At 44.3% G+C, this 13,069-nt stretch overlaps 1 protein-coding gene across 4 annotated transcripts in view; it reads left to right on the plus strand.

Annotated features, from left to right (window-relative positions):
- The window catches only part of TAF1 (TATA-box binding protein associated factor 1), a 29,688-nt gene continuing 16,619 nt past the window's right edge, over positions 1–13,069 (plus strand). For 2 of the 4 annotated variants that reach the window (XM_027725723.2, XM_027725705.2), the window contains exons 1-17: positions 1–130; positions 1,029–1,146; positions 1,706–1,822; positions 2,559–2,678; positions 3,114–3,355; positions 5,294–5,512; positions 5,950–6,168; positions 6,338–6,539; positions 6,820–6,933; positions 7,260–7,427; positions 8,818–8,945; positions 9,052–9,159; positions 9,996–10,169; positions 10,265–10,438; positions 10,533–10,637; positions 11,609–11,809; positions 12,675–12,816. In XM_027725723.2, coding sequence (XP_027581524.1) covers positions 5–130; positions 1,029–1,146; positions 1,706–1,822; positions 2,559–2,678; positions 3,114–3,355; positions 5,294–5,512; positions 5,950–6,168; positions 6,338–6,539; positions 6,820–6,933; positions 7,260–7,427; positions 8,818–8,945; positions 9,052–9,159; positions 9,996–10,169; positions 10,265–10,438; positions 10,533–10,637; positions 11,609–11,809; positions 12,675–12,816 — 2,677 coding nt within the window. In that variant the 5' untranslated portion in view covers positions 1–4. The remainder of the gene's footprint in view (positions 131–1,028; positions 1,147–1,705; positions 1,823–2,558; positions 2,679–3,113; positions 3,356–5,293; positions 5,513–5,949; positions 6,169–6,337; positions 6,540–6,819; positions 6,934–7,259; positions 7,428–8,817; positions 8,946–9,051; positions 9,160–9,995; positions 10,170–10,264; positions 10,439–10,532; positions 10,638–11,608; positions 11,810–12,674; positions 12,817–13,069) is intronic. The other 2 variants (XM_027725733.2, XM_027725714.2) reach the window with 1 other exon arrangement.

The following is a 13,069-nucleotide window of genomic DNA, read 5'->3' on the forward strand; positions in this document are numbered from 1 at the left end:
CGCGATGTCGGACTCGGAGAGCGAGGAGGATGCGGACGGCGGCCGCGCCGAGCCCTTCTCCCTGGCCGGGTTCCTCTTCGGCAACATCAACGAGGCGGGGCAGCTGGAAGGGGACAGTGTCCTCGACAAGGTAGGGCCGCGTCGCTGCGGGGGGACGGGCGTCAGCCGGGCTGAGCCGGGGTGCCCTAGGATGTGCCGGGGTGCTCGGGGTGCCCTGGCATGTACCGGGGTGTACTGGGGTGCTCGGGGTGCCCTGGGATGTACTGGGGTACTTGGGGTGTTATTGGGGTGCTCGGGGTGCCCTGGGATGTATCGGGATGAGCCGGGGTGTACCGGGGTGCTCAGGGTGCACCAGGAGGTAGCAGAGCGACCCGGAATGTAGCGGGGTGAAATGGGGTGACCCAAGGTGTACTGGGGTGTTAGGGGTGACCTGGAATGTACTAGAGTGAGCTGGGATGTACAGGGATGACTTGGGGTGTACTGGGGTGCTCGAGGTGACCTGGGATGTACTGGGGTGAACTGGGATGTACTGGGGTGACCTGTGGCGTACTGGGGATCTTGTGGTGCACCGGGGTGTACTGGGATGACCTGGGGTGTACCGGGATGAACAGGAGTGACCCAGGGTGTTCCGGGGTGCTCAGGGTGACCTGGGATGTACTGGGGTGAACTGGGTTGTACCGGGGAGACCTGGGGTGCTCGAGGTGCACTGAGATGAACTGGAGTGACCCGGGGTGTTCTGGGATGCCTGGGGTAACCCAGGATGTACTGGGATGTTTGGGGTGACCTGGTATGTACTGGGGTGCTCAGGCTGTAGTTGGGTGTTCGGGGTATATCTGGGTGTGCCGGGGTGCTTGGAGTGATCTGGGATGTACCAGGATGACTCAGGGTGCTCAGGCTGTACTGGGGTGCTCGGGGTGTCTCAGAGTGTCCTGTGGTGTTTGGGGTGGGCTCCGGGATTGGACCCAGCTGGCAATCACGGGGCTGGCCTGGCCTTGGCTGCTGGAGCCTCCCAGCTCTGGTCTCCCCAGGAATCCAAGAAGCACTTGGCTGGGCTGGGCGTGCTGGGACTGGGCAACCTGATCACTGAGATCACAGCCAGCGAGGAGGAGAGCCCGGAGAGCGAGGGAGCACACCTGGATGAGGAAGGTTTGGCACTGGGGTACCTGGGGTTAAAGAGCTCTTGCTGGAGAGAAAAAAATGCACCCGGCTCATCAGGGTCTGCAGGGAATATCATGGTGTTACCTGGTCAGAGGGCCTCTGTCAAAGGCCTTACCTTCTGCTTGTCAGACTGAATGTTATGGTATCTCCTGATCAATTTTACGCTTGTTTTCTTTAATTTTTGTAAGTTTTTTACTTGTCTCTCCTCCTTCACAAGTAAGTCTGTGTTTGCCCCTGTATTAGAGAAGCCTGTTTAATACAGTGATATAGCGTCTCTTTTTTAACTTCTGAACATGCCGAGCAGTTTCACTGAGTGATGGGTTTTCCTTGTGCTAAAGTTGTCTGCTTCCCAATCCTTAGGGGAACTTCAAAGCTATGGGAGTTTTGGTTAGAACGAGGGGAAAGGTACTCGGGTGGGAGACCGAATTTTTTCGTTCCTCTAAGTAAAGGAAGCAGAGGAAAGGATTCATATGTACTTAGTGAAGTCTGCAGTTAGTAATATATATTAGGGTGAAGTTTTGTGTGATGAGGTTTCTCTTCTCCCTAGGCTGGGTCAAGAGCACGGAAGATGCTGTTGATTACTCAGACATCACTGAGGTGGCAGAGGATGAGAGCCGCCGGTACAAGCAGGCGATGGGCAGCCTGCAGCCAGCTCGAAGGCCAGGTAAAGAGGGGATCAGCATGACAGCTCTACCTCTAGGAGGTGTTATCCCCTGCAGAGAATACCTAATATCTGCTCATATTTCTTTAAACTGTGTTCTTATGTTTATGCAGGAGGTCTAGTGCCTCTTGGAGTTACTCAAAGATAGAAATATGGTCCTGCTTCCTAAGAGAGTCACCTCAATTTCTTTCTCCTGCTTTACTCTTTTTTTTTTTTTTTTTCTGAGTTGACTTTCTGCAGAAGGCACTTTGGTTCTTTTGTTGGTCCCAGGTATCTCTATCTGGCCTGGAACAGACTTTCAGAAACATGGTGCAAAAGCTAAATCTTTGCATATTCCTTAAAGCTGCCTTACCCTTAATCTTTCTGATGACATATTGTGGTTAGGGACACATAGGTGATTGGGACTTTTTGACCACATTTTTCTTCTGTAATAGCTTTATTTGCTCTGCAGAGTGTGAACAAAAGGAGGTGATAGCAGAATATACATACATTTTAAGTGCTTCAGTCATCTTTATGTCAGTTTATCTTTTTCCCTCCTTCTCACTCTTTCTTAAACTTTCATCTTGCAAACGAGCTTGTGCAGGAAGCTTAACTAGTAAGAGTTTTGCATCTAGTTGCAAGATAAGAATGGTGTCCTTGCCATCAGGTTGGGGCAAATTTGAGATACCATAAGTGGAAAGGGTGCCTGGTTTCCTTTTATTATCTGCTTAATAAGTAGTCCTGTCTCCTCCCTGATTAGATGAAGATGAGGACGATTACGATGCTGACTGTGAAGATATCGATTCCAAGCTGATGCCACCGCCGCCACCACCTCCAGTACCTGGAAAAAAAGAAGATGAAAAGGATGCAGCTGCCACTGGTGAGTGAGGACTTTCTTCTTCTCTCTAGCAATGTGAGTGTCTGAAGGAGGCAAAGGCTGCTGTGCTGCAGCTCGTTCTGCAGCAGGGACCACACGTCATCCCAGCCCCGTCTGCAGACTGCGCCTGAAGGTGAGTGTTTGTCCTGAGGTGTGATGTTACAGGGTGGTCTGAAATGTAGGGTGAAGTTTTGTATTGTTGAAATACCAATATTGACCATGAAACTGCTTTTTTATCTCATCCTCTCAGTTGTGGCTGGGAAATGCACCTGGAACGCTTAGGATAAAATGAAAGGTTAAACCAGAATGGTACTGATAACGTCTGCAAAGGCTTAACTTTTGCATAAGTTGGTATAAACAGTAGATGTGGCATTATGGGGTTATGCTAGGGGAGAGGGAGGAGACCTGTTTGTTTATAAGGTGCTTGTTCTATTGTAGTATCTGAAGATGGAGACGGTATCATTTTGCCCTCCATCATTGCTCCTTCCTCTGCTGCCTCCGACAAGGTGGATTTCAGCAGCAGCTCTGATTCTGAGTCAGAGATGGGACCTCAAGAAGCCAGGCAGGCAGAATCCAAGGAAGGCAAACTCACACTTCCTCTTGCAGGAATCATGCAGCGAGATGCTTCCAAACAGTTGCCAAGTGTTACAGAGCTCTTCCCAGAATTTCGACCAGGCAAGGTATTGTAAGAGATACGTGGAAGAGATGTGTGTCATGTAAGCCCTCTAAATATGAATTGTACAGTACTAAGGGTATGTACTAAGTCATCACATATTCTTGCTCACTCAATACTTCCTTTATTTTCTGTGTGCTGTTGCTTCCAGATTGCTTAATATTTAATACTTTTCCTGCCATTTGCAGGAACCTCTTAAAAAGCACCCTGTAAAATCAGGGCGTGAATGTTTTCCTGTTCTGTAAGACCACAGGCCTGTTGATTTGATATTTTGCCAGATTATTAAAAACAGTGCTAATCTGCCTTCTTTCTGGCTTTTCTGGCAAATATTTACTGCTTCTCTCCTGAACTTGGTGTGCTTTTCCTGAAGCATTTTGTGATCTGTATAATTTATTTAATTTTTCCCTCAAAACTTCTCAGAATATAAATCAGAAATCAGCTCAATAGCAAGTTGGGTGAAAGAGTGCTTGGGTTTTACACAAAGCATATTCATTACAAGACTTTCCTAAGTGCTCACAAATAGAAAATGTAGTCAACGTATTTCAGTAATTAATTTGAAAGTTTTAAAGCTGTGAAGAGGAGAGGAAAGGTAGGAGGAGAAGGTGGATAAAGATGAGCTTATAGCTGCCAAACAGATGGTTGTGACCAAGGGTAACTTGGTTCTACGTGTGTCCTTGTCTGAGGAGCTGAACAATTTGCATAATTAAATGTCAGGTGAGGCTCCAGCACAGAAGTTTCCCTTCTCTTGGCTTTTGCAAACTTGATGTTTCCTGTGCTGTTATATTTTGTAGCAGTTGTGTTCATTTCTTTGATGCTCAGCCTGTTATGTCAGACTTCCTTAGTGCTGAACTTGCAGAAATCAGTGCAAGCAGTTAATGCTGAGCACTTTTCCTAATTAATTAATGAGCATGAGAGCTGGCAAAGCCTAAAACCCTGTAGATTTTGCTGTGAGGGTGGGTTGATGTGCATGCTAATGTAGCATTGTTTTTCTTGAGAAAACCCCTTAAAGTAGCACATGCAGAGGCAGACTTTTGTGTTTCATTAAACTGTTAACAGCTTAATTATGTCTGAGACCTTTGCCCTTTGTGAAAGGTCATTGACACTGGACAAAGGGTTCAGAAGTAAATCTGGGGGAGTTTTGGGAAGAAGGATGACATGGATGTCAGCAGTGATCATATATGGTGGAGTGATCATATAAACATTATTTCCTTTGGGGATTAGTGTAACAGATAAACAGGGAATATCAATAGGAAGACTCTGTAAAAGTCTTTGGTTCTAATTCCTGTTTCCTAAATGTCAGTTACAGAATAATGCTTTTCCTCTTTACAAGAGAGCTTAGACTAAAAAACTTGTAGTGCTTTAAAACCAACAGTCATAACCATAGAAGGAACACAAGAGGAAGTTCGTCATTGTCATTAGTGCAGGTTTTGGAGGAATGCAGTATAGGGGAACTACATTATGATATATTATGAAATAAAAATAAGGGTATTATTTCTGGACTCATTTATCTGTTTTCTTAAGAAATCTCTAATTTATATAAGTCTCTTTTAGCTTGTCTCTCTTGCTAATAATTTTATCAACTCTTCTTCATCCTCCGTCTTTCTGAAGATTGTGGGTTGTTCAAAATGAAAATCAATTATTTCCAGGTGGTATCTAACCACATGCCCACTATGTAAAGGCAGTCTTTCTTCTCTCCAAGTTTCTTTGCGTTTGAAATTAAGAATAAATCCATTTGAAAATGGAGGTTCCATCAAACAGATCAGAAATTTTTTTTCTCCCGAGTGTAACCAGGAGACTGTGGATTGCACTGGGAACTGGGATTGCAGTACAGGCCAAGCTTCTGAATTTCAGAGTGCTCTCTTTCATTACTGTTTTTCAGGGGAGGGCAAGGCAGACAGTGTCTTTTTTTATTTCCCTCTAATTCTCTTGCTTTTTCCTGATTTAGGTGCTGCGTTTCCTGCGTCTCTTTGGCCCCGGAAAGAACGTCCCGTCGGTCTGGAGGAGCGCCCGGAGGAAACGCAAGAAGAAGCATCGGGAGTTGGCGCAAGAAGTGCAGATACAGGAGGGTGAAGTTGTGGTTGAGAGTGGAGTGGAAGGAAAATCTCCCTGGGAGTATGAGTTTGCTGCTCCTCCCCCTCCTGAGCAGTGCCTTTCAGATGATGAGGTGGGATATCTGAGACTTAGAGAGGGTCACCAGCTAGTGCTGGGGGTAGTGGTGGATTGGACAGCGGCTTGTAGAGGAAAGAGCTGTTCCCTCAGAACAAAACTGGAGAACAGAGTTGGCTTGTATTCCAGCTGTGCAGCAGCTCTTCTCCAAACACTAGTCAGTGGCTTCAGGTGGTTGCTTCTTACTGAGAAGGCTGCATCTGTGGTACAGGATCGATAGGAGAGCTTATCCTCTTTGTGTCAAGAAGAAATCTCTGTGTTCTTGGAAGTCTAATTGCAGAACATTCTTAAGGCAGATAGTAAGTATGGCAAAGAACTTCTTAGAAATGCTTTTCTTCTACGAGGATAAAGCTGGGAAACTTGGAAGGAAGAAGCCTCTTACTGACACTTAGATAGAGCATCCGTGTAACCATTCCCCCCTTTGCTGTGCTCCAGATTACCATGATGGCACCCGTGGAGTCCAAGTTTTCCCAGTCAACTGGTGACATAGACAAAGTGACAGACACAAAGCCCAAGGTGGCAGAGTGGCGTTATGGCCCAGCACAGCTCTGGTATGACATGCTGGGCATCCCTGAAGATGGCAGTGGATTTGATTATGGTTTCAAGCTGAAAGAGAAGAGCGAGCAGGAGGTTAAAGGACACACAGATGAGGGGGTGAGAGGGGAACTGGGGGGGTGTATGTGGGGATTCCTGCACAGTGAGAGTTTGGTGATGGGCTGGTGGACAGTTGTGTGCCATGCAAAATGAGACTTTGAATTTTCCTGCTTTAGTTTGAAAGGATGAAGGCAATTCAGGTCTTCCAGCAATTATTATTTCCTTCCAGGACGCAGAGTCAGCGAAGGAGAAGGATGATCTGCTAGCTGATGAGCACTTCCTTATGGTGACACAGCTCCAGTGGGAGGATGATGTCATCTGGAATGGAGAGGATGTCAAGCACAAGGGGACTAAGACACAGCGTGCCAGTTTGGCAGGCTGGCTGCCATCGAGCATGACTAGAAATGCCACTGCATACAATGCCCAGCAAGGTAATCAGTGGTCTGGTACGAATTTTACAGCGGGTAGTACAATTGTACATGGGCAATTCCATGTCTCAAACGCAGAACATAATTCTTCCTGTCAGGGAATGATTTTTGGCAAAATCACAGCTCTGCTCAGAATTCTGAGACTCTCAGATTCCTTCCAAAACCAAAGTGGGCACCTTCTGTTAAAAAAAACCGAGCCCATACCAACTCTGGCTTTTTCTCCATGTGGAATACCCGAGCCTCCCACTCAAGCTAACCTTACTTTTGTTTTCCTTTTCCCTAGGTTTGAACCGCAGTGGCTCTTTGCTCAATTCACCAATTCCACTAGCACAGAAACCCAGTGTAGCAGGAGTCCTGGGCATAGCAAAGTGCAAAGAAAAGGCCCCTGAACAGCAAGGTAATGAGGATATCAATCTTTGCCCGTGAATAGCTGCATGTGACTTGTTTCTGTGGTAGAAAGGCTACTTGTTTGCTCTAAAATTTCTAGAGACTTTATTTTATTTTTGGGGGTTGTGTTTCAAGTGTTGGTAAAGCTCAGACTTGGAGCTCTATTCCTCTTTGCTTCCAAGATGTGTTTTCTTTCGCCTTTTTGAGGTCCTGCCTCAGAAAGCCCTGAAAGATGAGGAAGGTTGAGGGAATAAGATGTGGGGGTGGGCTCTGAAATAGTGCTCTGCCAAGGCTTTGTGTAAAACTCTCAAGGGTTCTACCTTATGATTGTTGCAGTTTCCCTGGATGAAGACAAGCCCTGGTACTCTATTTTCCCAATTGACAATGAAGAGTTGGTGTATGGTCGTTGGGAAGACAATATCATCTGGGATGATCAGGCAATGGAAACCTACTTGGATCCCCCCGTCTTAACACTTGATCCAAATGATGAAAACATAATTCTAGGTAGGTTTGTGGCATCCAGAAATTTTGACCCAAATGGGAAAAGACTAGGGGAAATGGAAGCCAAGGGTTTATAATCACACTGTAGTGGAAGTAAATGGACTGGGGCAATACTTATGGCCTTTCTTTGCTCTGGCTTTTGAAGGTAATTTGCAAGTAATCAAAGGCTTAAGCAGGAGGCAGCAACACTAATAACTTTTAATGATGTGCTGTATGCTTCCGGCTTCCAAGTTAAAGGCACTAGCAGGAAAGCAAAAATTAATACCCTGAAACTTAAATTTAACTTAGTTCATCTGACTCTTGATGTGTTTTAGAAGTGACTGTCTTAATTTTGCTGGCATGCATGTTGGTAAAGAAGTAAACCACAGACTAGCCCATGCCATTCTCATCATTGCTTATGTTCAGAGCCTGAAGAAACAGATTCCTTAAGCCTCTTTCAGACTGCACTAATGCCACACGGGAGCAATGGCATTGTGTAATACCACTCATCACTTTTTTTTGCTGCTGCAAACTGCCACTGAGTTTGATTTGAATGTGTGATTTGATTTGAAATTTGAATGAATGCCTGAATAAGGATATTGCTACACTTTTATATAGCCTGAGTTGCATTTTCTTCCTCAGGAAAAGGGGTTAGTTCTAAGAATCTGAATTTGTGTTGATTGGAAGACTGGAATACACCACAGAATTGCAGATGTTTGTATAAATAGTAACAAAATGAACCCATAGTTATTTTGCACAGAGTGATCTGTGCAGAGAATTGATAATAGCATTTACCAAGCCCCTGTCACCAGGTCCTGCTTCTCGTGTGAAAATCTTACTTGGAGGATCCACATGTCACAAATTGCTACCTTTTGAAATTCATACTGCTTTCCTGGAATTTTTCAGGAATCCCTTTTGGGTTCAGGTCCATACTGTTTTTGGATTGAGACTCACTCTTGTGTTGTATGTGTGTGGGGAAGAAAAGGATTATTACTACACGTAGTTGGGAAATTACTGGCACTCTTGTCACCTTGACTCTCAACTCTTGAGAACTCCTTTGGCAGCACAGATGCTCTTTTTCTTGTTCTTTCATCAGTTAGACTATTAGTAACTTTGTGTTGAGCAGTGGATACCCCGAGCAATCCCCACAGTCACCCTCATCCCACTCAAATCTACTCACTACTGAAGGTGGTAAGGGAGAGATATAAGCATGGAGCTTTTCTGTGTTTTTTGAGCTTATTTCATATTAACCTGCATGGAGGAAAAGGGGGAGGAGTGTAGAAGGAGGGCAGTCACCCCAGGAACTGAACAAAAAGGTTGAAATATCTGGATCAAGAGGCAGCACAGTAGGAAGCTAAGGTACAGAAAAAAAAGGAAACAAATGCCCTACGAGCGAAATTGTTTGTGTTTTTAGAAATTCCTGATGAAAAGGAAGAAATGACTTTGAACTCTCCATCCAAGGAGAACAAGAAAGAATCTTCTCTAAAGAAGAGTCGAATCCTGTTGGGAAAAACAGGTGTGATCAAGGAAGAACCACAGCAGGTCAGCATGAGCTTTAGCATCTTGTAGGCTGGGAATGATGAGGAAGGAGTCATTTTGGTTTGGGTTTTTTCTGACACCTCTTTCTCTGTGTTTAAAATTGAATTAGAATATGTCTCAACCAGAGGTGAAGGATCCCTGGAACCTCTCCAATGATGAGTTTTATTACCCCAAACAGCAGGGACTTCGAGGAACCTTTGGAGGCAACATCATTCAGGTAAGTCACAGGGATGTTCACTTGGAGTAGGAGGTTTCTAGCTGAGAGTATGATTTAGGATTTGTAGACAAACAGAATTTAGATTACAGCAGGTCAGTTAAGTGTTCATGAGACATATTTTTAATGTTGTTCAATTAAAATTAGGAGTTTGAACTAACTTTTCTTGATTGCCCCATCAGAGTGAGGTTTAGGTGCTGGATTTTGCTGTTTCCTACTCTCCATGCTTTTGTTAGGTGTCTGTGTAGTACTCTTTCTGAAGCAATAATGGGAGGGGGGAAAGAGGTGCAGATCATCAAGAGGTGAGGCTGTACTTCTGCTACTAGTGTGTGTTTTAATTTGGATATTACAAAAATAATTTAGATTCTGGTGAGTTTGAATTACTGCTCGCTGACCCTGTGGGAAGAGGTGATATTTTTTTTCTTCCTTCATTGTGGTATTCAGTGACTTCTTCTAAAACCTCATCTGACTCCAGCATCTTCTGTAATGGGAAAACTGTATGTAATTCCAAATGAACTTCTCTCCCATTGATAGGGATAATGGCTTTACATTTAGTTCCTAATTAATAAAAAGATCTTCTCATTGGGTACCAGTTGAAATAGTAGAACTAAAGTCACCTCTGTACACAAAGAAAGTATATATGAAAAATATATGGCATTAAGCACTTTCTGTCAAAAGGCAACATGTATGATAATTGAATTTCAGTGCACTTGTGTTACTGCTACAATACCTCAAGGTATTGCTGGGTTCTGTTAGGTAAGGTGTAACAGGGTGGGAGGATGATCTTGGTTTTGAGATGGTGCATGTCACTCCTAACCCAGATTCTGTTCCCGTGTTAGCACTCCATCCCAGCAGTGGAGCTTCGCCAGCCATTCTTTCCCACCCACATGGGTCCCATGAAGCTCCGGCAGTTCCATCGGCCTCCCCTGAAGAAATACTCCTTCGGTGCCTTGTCCCAGCCAGGGCCCCACGCTGTGCAGCCTCTGCTGAAGCACATCAAGAAGAAAGCCAAGGTACAGTTATTTCTGTCTCCCTGGTGTCTGCCGGGGCTCCCTGGGCACGGCAGATCCGCTGGATGTGCTGTTGCCCTGCCCTGTCCCTGGCACAGATGAGGGAGCAGGAGCGCCAGGCCTCCGGGGGGGGTGAGATGTTCTTCATGCGCACGCCGCAGGACCTCACCGGCAAGGACGGGGATCTCATCCTGGCTGAGTACAGCGAGGAGAACGCCCCTCTGATGATGCAGGTTGGCATGGCAACAAAGATTAAAAATTACTACAAAAGGGTGAGTATGCGGATCTCGCTGCTGGACAGTGATTTTTCTTCCTCTGCCTCTCTCTCTCTCTGAGTCCTGACTGCACCTTCATTGCACCTTGCAGAAACCTGGCAAAGATCCAGGAGCTCCAGACTGCAAATACGGAGAGACTGTTTACTGTCACACTTCCCCATTCCTGGGTTCTCTGCATCCAGGCCAGTTACTGCAGGTGAGAAAAGCAAGCATGAGAATAGAGATAAGATGAATTTGGAGTAATAGGCAGAGTGCCTATTACATGCCCTATTTATTCAATCACAAATAACACTCAGCTTCCAAAAAGACCGGATTCTTTTTTATTTCCTGTTTACACTTCTTTGTTTACTGATAGTAATTTAGTTCTTAGCTTTCTTTTTTAAAAAAAAAAAATCTCTATTGTAGGTTTTTTAAAATTGTTGTAAGGAATGATAGGAATTGCAGGAACTGAATCTTTGATGCTTTGCTTAGTAATGGCATTAGAAATACTGTTAGAGAGTACTGAGTGGAAGGCCAAAGCTGCTTGAATGTTGGGGATCTCAGTAAGCAGGTGTCTTGGAGGGGATAGAAAACATGGATTTATCATGGTCCAGGATCTGTGAGCAAAATTTTATGTGTACTTCCTGAGAATTGCACTGCTAGTTGTCTGTTTGATGCCAGTTCCACTCAGTCTAGTCTGTCCTTGGTGCTGGTTTAAACTCATTTAAACCTTTAAATGCTGAACTCTGCTGCTCTCTGCTTTTCTGGTTAGGTTCTTACAACCTCCTTTCCTGGGCACAGTCTTCAGTCCTTGCTGTGTTGCCTTCTTCCATTCCCAGGCTGTCTGTGTGTCCTGGGTTGGTTTCCATGGTTGTGTTGTTCTGCATGTGTGTTCTTTCTGTCCTTTTTTTAAGTACCTCCCTAAAGGTCCTAAAGTACCTCTAAGGGTCCAAAGAGCCCTTCAATCTCTTTGTGCATTTGTTCTACAGTTTTTTTATGCTTTTGTTCTTCATCCTTGGCTATTCTCTGCATAAACAAGGAGAGTTCTGAGTGCACATCTACACGGATTGTGATATAAATGATGGTGTACCCTTGCAATGAATTCTTTTTTTCTAAGATCCTTTTTGTAGATTGAATTACAGGAAATTTGATCAAAACTTGACTATCAAACTTTATTTCTCTCAATAGGCATTTGAAAACAATCTTTTCCGGGCCCCTATTTATTTACACAAGATGCCTGAAACAGATTTTCTGATCATCCGGACACGACAAGGATATTACATCCGAGAGCTCGTGGATATTTTTGTAGTTGGTCAGGAGTGCCCACTTTATGAAGTCCCTGGTCCCAACTCTAAACGAGCTAACACACATATCAGAGATTTCCTGCAGGTATGTGACAAGAGGCAGTTTGGGGATCTGGGGGATCTTTGGAGAAAGCCCATGGCACAGGCCTCAGGTGGACAGCCTTGATTTGGGAAGCTCATTGTCCTGCTATGACTCCCTTTGTTTCTTAGTTTTGTTGTGAGAGCACTTCAAGAATTGCATATAAACTATACATTTTGGTTGTCATTTAGCCAGTGATTTATAACATGCTGCTTCTGTTTAATTACATCCTATCTGATAAGTATATGATAGAGGCTTTTTATTAAACAAAACAAAAGGTTACGAGATTATATAAAAGTGTAGGAAACTGAAGATGTTAGAATGAATTGGAAGTGATTGTGCTGTATAAAATTACAGTTACATGGGTTTTACTAAGAGACAATTGAGAAATCTTAAAATTAAGAATCACAGTCCTATTACACAGCACAGAATTAGAGTTGCTTCATAGGCCTTTGTTGATTCCCTGGATCTTGTGGCAGTGCAGCTTTGCGACTGTCCATGAGCGTTCAAATAACTATCCCCAAATTCAGATTTTGGAGAAAATCTCTAGTAATTTGCTGTCAGTTTAACTCAAAACTATAACTCAAGAGGCGTTTGCAGAACAGGAAAATCCCTGCTGTTCACAGGTTAACATTTCTAATGTGATAATACAGAACTTCAAGACAAATGTTTTTTTTCCACATCTCACTCTCAAAAGTAGCTGGACCTGAAGCAGACGTGTGGCTTGGAAAACTTTACTATAATAAATTTATGAGAAACAATGGGTTTTCAGTAGGAAGTCTGAAGCAGCCACTAGAAATATCATTGCCTGTGCTGCCTTTGCAGGTTTGTTGTCTTCCTTTGGGCGTCACAGATGAGTCTTGTTTTGCAGGTTTTTATTTATCGCCTCTTCTGGAAAAGCAGGGACCGCCCTCGGAGGATTCGGATGGAGGACATCAAGAAGGCCTTTCCCTCCCACTCCGAGAGCAGCATCCGGAAGCGGCTCAAGCTTTGTGCTGATTTCAAACGCACAGGTATTGAAACCTTTCTCTGGGTGCTCAGCACCTCCCTGCTGCTCTTGCAGTTCCACACAGAGCAGATCCATTTTTGAAAACGTCCACTTGAAGAACCGAAATGTAATCTGAAAGGGGTTTTTTTTGCTCCAATTTTTATAAAAGTGCCCTTTGTTTTGGCACAATTGTGCTTGATGCTGAGAAGTGACTACAGTTCAGACATTTTTAATAACCCTTTGGGCAATGATTTACTCATAAAATAACAACGTACAGC

The sequence above is a fragment of the Pipra filicauda genome, unplaced genomic scaffold, assembly GCF_003945595.2.
Source record: "Pipra filicauda isolate LSUMZ 115617 unplaced genomic scaffold, ASM394559v2 scaffold9_size5747161_pilon, whole genome shotgun sequence".
Lineage (NCBI taxonomy): Eukaryota > Metazoa > Chordata > Aves > Passeriformes > Pipridae > Pipra > Pipra filicauda.